Source organism: Beta vulgaris, chromosome 8, assembly GCF_026745355.1.
Source record: "Beta vulgaris subsp. vulgaris cultivar EL10 chromosome 8, EL10.2, whole genome shotgun sequence".
In the NCBI taxonomy this organism is placed as follows: domain Eukaryota; kingdom Viridiplantae; phylum Streptophyta; class Magnoliopsida; order Caryophyllales; family Amaranthaceae; genus Beta; species Beta vulgaris.
In genome coordinates, this window is record NC_079209.1 from 57,944,628 (window position 1) to 57,956,727 (window position 12,100).

A 12,100-nucleotide genomic window follows, 5' to 3' on the forward strand; every position below is an offset into this window, starting at 1 on the left:
GTTTTCTTCTACTAAACAAGTCACAAAAAGGTTAAAACTCAATAGAAGAAAACATACATACAAGCTTAACTCAATCAGGGATAATCAAAAGGTAGTCTTAAAATGGGAAGATCACGAAAAGGTTGACTTATTTAAAATAATTTTTCCTAAGAAATAAAAGATATCATAGATCAAAGGTACGTCCTAGAGACTATGCAAAATAAAATGAGAACTATATTTTGCCATTTTGAGACGGAGGGAGTATATATTACGAAAAGTTAATTGTCCCCCTAACACAGGTTGCACGTTACATATTCTCCTAGACGAAATTTGGGGCTTTGCTAAACTACGCCCTACAATTTCCTACTAACGCCCTAAATACAGTATAATATACTGTATTTATATACTTTGCATTTCTTTTCTCTCTCCTCCCCTTAACTCACTTCCCTACCCCCCCTCCTCCACCACCACCGGCATCACCACCGGCAGACCACCGGCAGACCACCGGCAGACCACCTCCACCACCTTACCCCCGACAGACCACCACCTCCTTCTCTCTATTTTTTCTCCTTTTTTTCTGAATTTTTTTTTTTAAAAAAGGGAGGCGTCCACCAAGGACGCCCCACCACCGGTGGAGGCGTCCTTGGCAGGCGCTCCACCACATGGTGAGGCGCCTGCCAAGGACGCCTCCACCGGTGGTGGGGGTGTCCATGGTGGACGCCTCTATATATATTTTTTTAAATAAATTCCAAAAAAAGGAGGCGTCCACCATGGACGCCCCACCACCGGTGGAGGCGCCCATGGCAGGCGCCTCACCCTGTGGTGGAGCGCCTACCATGGGCGCCTCCACCGGTGGTGGGGCGTCCATGGTGGACGCCTCCTTTTTTTTTTGAATTTTTTTTAAAATCGAAGAAAACAGAGGAGATCTAGAAGAAGAGTGGGGTACTGGGTGTGATATGGTGGTGATTGACAGTGGGGACTCGTTATTTGCTCTAGATATGTTGCTGTACAAATCAAACCTTCTTTCTAAGTCTCGTAGCTTGCAAATTCTTATGCTAGCAACTTCAGATTTGATAATGGAGCAATACCAAACTCAAGTAAAACTACATGCAAATATACCAACTTCCTGCATTGAAAGAATTTTTGATTTCCCTTCTAATATCATTCATGATTGTGATGAAGTTTTCAATTACTGGTAACCTTTGCAACTTTCTCCTTTACAAAATTGATTTTCCACACTTTGGAGTGCAATATGCTTTCTGAAATTGTTTCACTTTCCACCATTTTCTCTCTCTCAAAAAACACAATTTTTGTTTTTGGATTGTTGGTGATAACAAGCTCGCCGGAAAATTGTGCTGTGGCCCGTACACTTCTTAGTTCATAGTGTGTCAAAGAAAAGGAGAAAGAGAAACTGAGAGAAAGAGTAGAAAGAAGATATATAAATACAGTATAAAATACGTATTTAGGGCGTAAATAAAAAATTTTAGGGCGTTATTTAGTAAATGAAATTTGTTTGTTAGTACGATATTATTAAAGTCATAATATTGGGATAGTAGCACCAATACATGGTGGAAAACGGACACACGTTATAGTGATGTAACTTCTTCACAACCAAACAAAAATTAGAGGGGTTTAAAAGGCTTTCTCGTAGAAAAACTTGAGTCGTCAAAAAAAAAAACAAGACATACAGTGAGAAAATTAGAGTGAAAGAGAAAAGTTTACATGGCAACTCAATCTAATGGAAACTTAACTTCTTCCTCAATTAAACTTCCAGAAATTAAGTTCACTAAACTCTTCATTAATGGAGATTTTGTTGACGCTATCTCAGGTTAGTAATTCTTTTGTTTTCGTTTTCGTTTTCGTAGATTGTAGATGTCGTATGATTTTCAATTAAAGACTTGTTATTTTTTTATATGTATGTGAGTATGTAGATATAAAATATATAGACTTTTATGTAAAATTGATTTTACTGAGATGTCGGCTGGTTTTATACCGTTAGTGAGATTGGGAACTTTACATAATAATGCAAATAACTTGCAATATTTGAAACTCTGTTTACTCATTTTTTACATAATAATGAGATTGATTCATTTTTTATTTTTTTTAAATATATTAATTTTTATTTGTTTAGTTGCGACATTTGATTATTTAAATCTACACGTTAAAAAGGCAAATTTTGCATAAAAAAACAGAGGAAGTTATTTGAAAATCAACATTAGAATTAATCCGATATTGTTTCACATTATGCATATCTATTGATATGTAAATGAAAATGATCGAACTCTTGTAAAATTTGACTTCTAAAGTTTATAATAGAGTATAAAACTATTCCTGTAAGTTCATGTTGGAGTTTCGAGAATAGTTTAGAAACCATTCAATGCATGGTTTGACTAAAATTATTATTTATTGACTTTAGATGAATGACAGAATGAGAAACAAATAAAATCCTGATTATTGGCTAAGATTGCAATATAAGAAAATTATACTCCTATTTAACAGGACTGTATAACAAATGTGGTTTAGTTAAAGAAAAAATGGAAAATTAAAAAAACCAAAAGTGGTTCATAAATTTCTTCTTGTTTTTTCTTTTATTTTTTTTTTGAAAAATGTGGTTCATAATTTGAAAGTTTAAAGTAGAAGATAAGGTTATCCATTCAAATCTAGTGCTATACCCTTCCTTGTAGAACCAAAAATAAGTGTTGGTTTGGTATCGAAAATTATGTAGGCAATAAAAATTCTCATGATTTTCATATTTAGGTAGTTGTTTGGTTGACATAAAATGGAAAAAAATGGAGACAATGAAAATTAATGTGAATTTGAAATTTCCACAAGATGTAAGAATTTATTTACCTACAATCTTCTTGGTCACTCACAATTCCTACATAAATTCCTATGAATTACAACTTCCCTTATGGCTATCAAACAATTTAGACTAATTCCTATGAATTTTATAAGGGAATTAATTTTCCAAAAATTATACATTTCTATGAAAATTTAATTCCCATTGCAATCAAACAAGCACTAACTGTTACAAACTTAAAACCCGAAGAAAAAAGAACTTGTGAAAAGAAAATATTTTCACTACAAAATGACATTAATTAGGTGTTTGTTTGAAAATATTACTAATTACTCCCTTCGTTTTTTAAAGTTCTTCCTATTTAATCAATTTTCTACGACAAAAAAATTTAAATAGGAACCACATAAGAAATGGAGGGAATATCTTTTTTCTCCGACATAACAAAAAAGCAAAAAGTTCACGTTTAGAGAATGTTAGCTTTTTTAATGAGAAATCAAATAGCATTATCGTATTCCTAGGCTAAAATAGTTTAATGATCATTACTATTGTAATATGTATATAGAACTAGTTTTTGTTCCCAGTCATACTCCCCGGATTATTTAATGACGTGTATTTGAAGTCTTAAAAAATAGAAATATATATTTTTAAATGATTTTTTCTCCCACAAAGACCAACATGATATATATATATATTTATATATATAGGCAAGATCACATGAGAATGCTCCTTACATGAGAAAGAATTTCAACCACACGATTGGTTTAGAGTTACAACACTTATTCATTAGAGTTATATCCCTCTAAAAAATTTTGAATTAAAAAAAATTGTTTTTTTTTTTAATTTTTTTTTTCAAATATTTTGTTTTTGGAGTTACGTCACTTTTTCATTAGAGTTACATCACTTATTCATAAGAGTTATAGCGTGTAAAATTCATTCTCATTTCTCATATAAGTATGCATTCTCATATGAACTCACTTCTATATATATATATATATATATATATATATATAGGAATGGGATCTTGTGAAAACAACAATTAAGCTGAAAACTGAAAACAGTTAATATGAGCCGTCGGATTTATAAAATAATATTTGGACAACCATGATTTAACGCCATACGCGTGCCTAGAAGCTAAGTTTCATTCCTCCCACTTGATTTTCTTTCTCTTACTCTTCATTCTTCGAAATTTCAGTAAGTGTTTGATTGATTTCTTCATCTCCGACCACAGAATCTGCCATTTTCGCTCTTCAAGCTAACGGCTTCGACCTCTTCGGTTAACACAACCTCAGTCAACAATGGCGTCGCCGCCATGGATTCACCTTTCTTGCACCTTCAAACTTCGTACTCTTCTCTCTCGACATGTCAACTAACGCCTTCACCTACGTTCACTCCCTTCGCTTCCATGTTGTTCCTCGTCGACTCACGTTTGCAAAGCTTCGCAATCCATCGCTTACCGGCGTGACAATCCATCGCTTTTTCCCCACCACCGATCATCATTCATCAACGTCACTTTCTCTCTCCTCTCCAATCTCCAATTCCTCAATTTTAAACCCTAATCTCTCTCCTCCAATTCCTTAGAATCACATCATCTACTTCACATTCTCCATTCTAATCGCAATTAAACCTTTTTATTTACTCTTGATTTTGTATTTTGAAATTCAATTAGAACATTATTATTTTGCTTCAAATATGTTATGATCGCTTGAGAATGATAATTTTGAAGGTCTGATTGTTTAATGATGAAGTTTTCCACTTTTCCTTCTGGAGATCCGGAAACAGATTCTCCTTGAAATATATATGGTTACCTACTTACCTTAGATGTGGAAGAAGTTACTCTTATAGCATATAAAGTTATCCTAAAAGTACTTAAAGTTACCCATGAAATATATATAAAATTATCCTAAAATTGCTAAAAGTTACCCTAAAAATGGTAAAAGTTACCCTACAAGTGGCAATAGTTACTCTTATAATAAATAAAGTTATCCTTGAAATATATAGAACTATCCTTAATATAATAAAGTTATCCCAAAACTGGCAAAAGTTACCCTAAAAGTGTTAAAAGTTATCCTTGTTTTCAGTTTTCAGATTAAAAGTTGTTTTCAGCGGATCCTACCCCTATATATATATATATATATATATATATATATATATATATATATATATATATATATATATATATAAATTCTCTACTACAATTTTTTTCTTAAATTCATAGACAAGTAAAATCAGGCCAAAATATCAAGTAACTCAACAGCTTTTGCAAGTACAGTATGGCCCATAAATTAGTTAGGCAAGTAGCTTTATAATCTAAACTTGGACTTTATTCTCAATATAATTACTCATATAATTGGTCTTAAAGGACTTGAAATTATCTCCCAACACAAATATTACGCTCTTGAATGATTTTACCTCTATATTCCATCTGTTATTTAAATAATTGTCTTGGTTGATTTTTATGGTCTCCAGTAAGCTATGTTAACTATTACTACATCTAAATACATATTAGTAAATATGATAAAATTTTAATATATTGAAATTATACATTTACATGAAACATAACAAGAGTTGGATCATAAGATTTTGATATTATAATGGCGAGAAAATATAATCAAAGAATTATAAGTTTGACCATAAAAATCAAACAAGACAATTATTAAAGAACAAATAGAACATAATATTTTAGCCAAATTCTAATTTGTGTTCAAGTATATTATTGATCCCTTTAATTAAAACAATGTCAATTATAAATGTTTGCCGCCCATATAGTAGTCCAAACATATAGGACATATTGATGCATTTTAAATCCTTCCATGATTTAGCTAGGTTACTATTTTGCATGTGAGTTGTGGCGTCTCTATTAGTCTATTTTAAGTATTTCGATAGATATACGACTATACGAGCTATGGATGTCAATATGTCATCGATGAGGTTGAGATAATGTGGTCTCCAACCTTCCTCACAAGTCAAATCTGACATTTTTGCATAAACTATCATACTATAGATTATAATTATCGCAAACTGCTCAAAGTGGTTTAGCTAATCGTGTTTTAGGTCTTGCATTAAATTAATCAGATTTTGGAAGCTAATGGAAAGGGATTTAATCTGCAACATTCTTTCCCCTCAAAAAAAAAAAAATGTATTCTCTTCATCCTAAAAAGATAAATTTCAAGTCTAATAAATTAAGATTAATTCACTTAAATTCTGATAAGATCAGTTAATTTCTCATTTTTTCAAATAAGTTCATATATAAGTTCTAACACATTATAAAATATATTTCAATAAGTTCAAGGAAGTTTAATTTTGTTCTAATAAGTTAGTGAGAATTTAGCTAGGCGTACATAATGCACTATAAATTAAAGACAAGAAATCACCGAAAATACATGATTGGATATGCAAAAGAAAGAAATCCTATGTCAAGCTGTCAAGGTAACTACAATTTACACACTATTCATACTTAGAGAGAATATTCTCAAATTTTTTCATTTTATAAGAGAAATTATAGTCTTGTTTGATTCGTCTCAATTAGTATTTTATTAATAATTAATCGTTATATTTTTTTACTACTCCCTCCGTCCCATAATATAATGCCTATTTCATTTTTGGTGGGTCAAACTTTAAAATCTTTGACCGAATATTCTCATTTATATATATATATAAACATATTCCATGTGAGATCTGTTAGATTCGTCTCAATGTGTAGTTTCATAATATCAACTTTTTATATTTTTTATTAATATGGAATTGAAGATATTAAAGGTCAAAGTTACGTCTTGGAGACCGTGTAAAAAAGAAACAATCACTATATTATGGGACGGAGGGAGTAGTATATAACGAAAGATATTTAAGTTCAAAAATGTGTATTGTAAAACACGCACAGGAAAGTTAAAATGATAAAAAATAAACATATAGAGTATGACATAATTATAAGTTATAAATGGACTATACCCAATTGCCCAATATATTATCTAGTGTTTTATATGGATATTATAAAAAAAATTACTATGATTAAAAAGGACATTTTCCTATTCGAGATCCGGTAGGGTTTCGAATTTTGACAGTAGAACTGTAGAAGGTAGATTATTTAGCTTCCTAATCTTCAAGTATTCTAGATGGTGAAAGATTCCACCCATTCTTTTAGTGGTAGTAGGTATAAGGTACTAGGTAGCATTAACAACGTAACTATGTCTTTCAAGATGCAAGTAGTAGTTAAAAATAACAACAGCTATTCATCATAATGAGAACTATTACTTTACACAGAATCTAATCGCAAAAATTGTGTGATTGTTAATGGTGAAAGTTCGGTGTCCGGTTTGGATTAGGGTTTAATCCAATTTGATATAAACAAAATTTGGATTTTAATTTTCCAACCTGAATCCAAAACGATTGGAGTTTAATCCGGTCCAATCCAATCCAATTTTTGATACTCTAGATTGCATCTGATCCTAAAATTCGATTTTTTAAAACTCTAGTTTTTCGATGAAATAAATTAAGCACAACAACAGTCTAGTAGATTTAGAAAATGAGGAATTAAGTGCTGTTAGGGTTTTAGGGGAAGGGTTGAAGTGATATCCTATTGGGCTATGGACTAGGCTTTTCTCAAAAAAACCAGTTTAGTACTTAAAAGTCTTAAACCCAATCAAGATACATAATACAAGGCATATTGCTATACGTTTATATTGGATTTTGGATCTAATTACCCTCAATCTAATCCGATCCGAAAATGTAATTTTTCCAAAAAATTCAATCCGAATGCAGTCCGAGTTCGATCCGAATTACTAATTAGGATTCAATTAGATTTTGAATTTTATCTGAATAACTTTCACTCGTAGTGCCTATAAGTGGGCATAGTATACCTGCAATAAAAATTACATGTTTTCAAACTCTATATATGCACATATGAGTTGTCCTATATCGAAAAAGATGAGAAAATTTAATAATTACATGCTTAAAAACTAAGAAGATATTCCTATTTCTAATTGGTTTTAAGATTGAAAATTCATTTAATTAGTTTATAAGGGGCCAGACACAAAACTTTCTTCCCCCTTATTTTTAATTTTGTTCAAGTGTCAAGCCGCCTAGGCCTACAAATAACTATTGTCATTTTAATTTGTGCAAGTGTCAAGAATTTTGTTTTTATATCATTCTATGACATATACTAATGTACATAATACAATTATGAATTAATGTGTATTAGGAGAAATAAGATATTCATACACCTAACAATAATTATGATTTATGAATAACTATATGGTTTAATTGTAGAGGTCCATTTGAAATAATTGCAGGAAAAACGTTTGAGACGATAGATCCAAGAAATGGAGAAGTGGTGGCAAATGTGGCTGAAGGAGACAAGGAAGACATTCATTTAGCTGTCAAGGCTGCTCGTCAAGCATTTGACCATGGCCCATGGCCTCGAATGTCAGGACATGTAAGTCATCACATACCTACCATGTATCATGTGTATAATTCTATATGCTTATAATTTATTACATACATGATACATTGTTAAGAGTAAAGCCCACATGTGAGTTAGAAATAATTGTCCCACATTGAAGAATTAGAGAGAGAATGACTAACATATAGATTGGTGGGTTACTCCACCTATCACCAATTGGTTTTAGGATGGAACCCTGCCAACCTTGTATGTGGTCACTCTCTCCTCCAACATGGACCTGTTTAGTATTTTTTATTCTGTTTGGCAGCCAATTACATTTACTTATTTTGTAGATTATCCACATATTAAATTATCAGTACTAAAATGTATTTATTGCTAGATCTTTTGTTTATTAAATGCTATTAGTGGTGGATAATCGACCATATGATCAATTTGTGAAGTTTTCCCCTCAAAATATAAACATATATGCTCAATATTGATTATTATGGTTTTTTTTTTTATATATAAAAGTGAATGTTATATGTATAAGTTTGAAGCGCAGTACGTGATAGCCTAGTGGTATTTACATCACTATCGATTTCAAAAGTAGAGAACTTTTGATAATATATAAAAAGGAAAGTATAAAACCAAACCCTTATGAAGTATTAACTCTGTTTTTTTTTATCAAGCTATACAATTTGTATTTTGGCACTATTCACATACTTCATATTGATTATTAATTTGTGGTTTATACCTAATGAAAAATATAGTTATGTGAGATATTGTTATATTTTTCACAACATAAAGTTTCCAAGTATCAACTTTTTATAATTTTATTTCTTCGTAATTAGAGATATGAATGATCAGTGATGGATGCATGTAAATAAAAGCGGGGTCATCTGACCCCACTTGGGGGAAAATAATATAAGAAAACCTAATTTTTATTGTATAAATGTAGATAAAAGTGTTAATTAGTAGTAAAAAGGACCCCACTCAACACTAAAAAAAGGACCACTACGTTCTACATTAACATTACTGTTTCGGGTACTTATGATAGGTGACCCCGTTGCATATAATTTCGAGATCCGCTACTGTGAATGATCAAAACTCTGCATTGGCAAAAGTGAAATTACTATTAACATTAATTAATTTCTGTTAGAAAGATGTACGTTTATCATCTATATAAATCGTAAAATCACTATTAACATATGCATGTATGAATGTTATTTATGTTAATCAAGGCAAGAGGAAGGTTGATGATGAAATTTGCGGACTTGGTGGAGGCAAACACAGAAGAATTGGCAGCATTGGATGCACTAGACGCAGGGAAACTATATAGCATGGGAAAAATCATAGATATTCCTGGTGGTGCAAGTAACTTAAGGTATTATGCAGGAGCAGCAGATAAAATTCATGGAGAGACGTTGAAGATGTCACGTGAGATGCAAGGGTACACCTTACGTGAGCCAGTAGGGGTGGTAGGCCACATCATACCATGGAATTTTCCGACCGCGATGTTTTTCATGAAGGTGGCTCCTTCCTTAGCTGCTGGTTGTACTATGGTGGTTAAACCTGCTGAGCAAACACCTCTCTCTGCTTTGTTCTATGCTCACCTCTCTAAGTTGGTAAGCTTGTAGACGATTTCGATACTTAGCTTTGAAATGTGTGCATGTGTGTGTGCGCGCGTGTGTGTGATGAGACACAATATAAGGCTAATATTCATAACCTCCAATTATACGTTTCATCAGTACGAGATGAGAGTAATTCACAGTCAAAGTTTGGACTCAAATATTGAGCGAAGTGCGAACTTTGTTTGAGCCTAATAGCCTAAGCATATATACTATATGAAAAGCTACTGATGATCTTAATTTCTTGGATTAGGCTGGCATTCCTGATGGAGTGATTAATGTGGTCACTGGATTCGGACCGACTGCTGGTGCTGCTGTAGCATCTCATATGGACATTGACAAAGTATGTTTTAAGTTCACTACACAATATCTTATATAGGGTGGATATTTAACTACTAATACTTTGAATAATATTGTTTGCAGGTTAGTTTTACTGGGTCTACTGAAGTAGGAAGACTAGTAATGCAAGCAGCAGCAACAAGCAACTTAAAGCAAGTTTCCCTTGAACTAGGAGGAAAATCTCCTGTCATGATTTTCGACGATGCTGATGTTGATGTTGCAGCTGATCTCGCTCTCCGTGGCATTCTCTATAACAAGGCAAGTTTGCTTTGAATTTTTTGCCTCATTGTCTTATAATCTGGCCGCGGCTGGTCATGATCAGCTCTACGAAACACTATATCTTAATTAGTCTACTTGCAGGGAGAGATATGCGTTGCTGGATCTCGAGTTTTCGTTCAAGAAGGGATTCATGATGCAGTTGTTCAAAAGTTGGCAGAGAAAGCTAAGAATTGGATTGTTGGAGACCCCTTTGATCCTAATGTTCATCAAGGACCCCAGGTAATTAAGTGTAACGTAATTAACATCAATTGATTATATGCTAATGAGTAGTTGATCATCAAGTTAACTAACATTAATTGCGAATTATATGTACTCATGATGCTCTGCTGTAGGTTGATAAGAAGCAATTTGAGAAGATACTTTCTTACATTGAGCATGGCAAGCGAGAAGGAGCTAACTTGTTATGTGGTGGTAAAAGACATGGAGACAAGGGATACTTCATTCAACCAACAATATTTACAGATGTTCAGGTAATTAATCATCCAACATTATACAATGAAGAAAAAATATGTAGATATCTAGTTTAATTTCCTTAGTTCTCATCATGTGTGCTTGTATGTTTTTAGGACAATATGATCATAGCCAGGGAGGAAATATTTGGGCCAGTTATGTCATTGATGAAATTCAAGTAAGTGTTCTAAACAATGGAGCATTGTGCAAATAATAAGATAACGCGTGCTCAACCTCCTAGGAGGCATTGTAGAGATTCGCGCACATAGAGTAGTGGCTTGACTCAAGATGAGAAAATCGGACACAGGATCACACTCTAAACTATGCAGGTGGGCGAGTCACTGGCCATCCAGGTCAGGAACCAATTTGGTTACGTGAGTACATTAGAAGCTCATGACCGAGCCCAACCCAAGTTGGGGTTGGATAGGCTAGGGTCGAGATGGCCTAATAGACATCTTTAGCTATATGAATAGAGAACAGTGCAAATATGAGTTTCGTCCTTGCATTTGTACCTAAAGCCCTAACAACAATGCTATCATGTCGCGAAAATTGCAGGACTATTGAGGAGGCGATAGAGCGAGCGAATGGCACAAAATATGGGCTAGCAGCAGGAATAGTGACCAAAAACTTGGACATTGCAAATACAGTGTCAAGATCAATAAGAGCTGGTGTTATTTGGATCAATTGTTATTTTGCATTTGACATTGATTGTCCATATGGTGGTTACAAATCGAGTGGATTTGGCAGAGACTTAGGAATGGATGCTTTGTACAAGTATACAAATGTTAAGTCTGTTGTAACCCCTATTTATAATTCTCCTTGGCTATAAATAATTATGGCCATCTTTCTTATACAACGGGGGAATAAATTAAGGAAAATATACATGCATGTTAGTTTTGTAATAATCTTTGGGTTAGGAATGATTATTGTAGTCCCCTGAAAAAAAAAAGAGTGATATAGCTTTATACTCGACTTGTGTAAGCTCACTTCTTGAGACACATCATACATATATATGAAAATTATGAATGAAAATGGTGAATAATTTTTCATGTACTTAATTACATGGTACACATAATGCTTTTGTTCATGTTTATTTATTTATTTTTGGATCCTATCCAAGCTCTAAACGAGACCAATACTTACTCGATTATATCTACAGAGGTCGACCATGGAGTAGTGTAAATTCTTAGATAGTGCCATAATTAGCAAATGAGCAACGCGTAAAATGTGCAATTATAAAATGCGAAATAGTGC

General features: G+C 32.9%; 1 protein-coding gene across 1 annotated transcript; it reads left to right on the forward strand.

The window, feature by feature from the left end:
• Nucleotides 1–1,638: 1,638 nt before the first annotated feature.
• On the forward strand, nt 1,639–11,904 carry LOC104902157 (aldehyde dehydrogenase family 2 member C4). The gene is made up of 9 exons (XM_057391244.1): nt 1,639–1,807; nt 8,062–8,204; nt 9,392–9,775; nt 10,032–10,121; nt 10,202–10,379; nt 10,482–10,615; nt 10,729–10,866; nt 10,963–11,024; nt 11,402–11,904. The coding sequence occupies exons 1-9, from the start codon at nt 1,702–1,704 to the stop codon at nt 11,673–11,675; spliced, it is 1,509 nt and encodes a 502-aa protein (XP_057247227.1). The 5' UTR covers nt 1,639–1,701; the 3' UTR covers nt 11,676–11,904.
• The last annotated feature ends 196 nt before the right edge of the window (nt 11,905–12,100 follow it).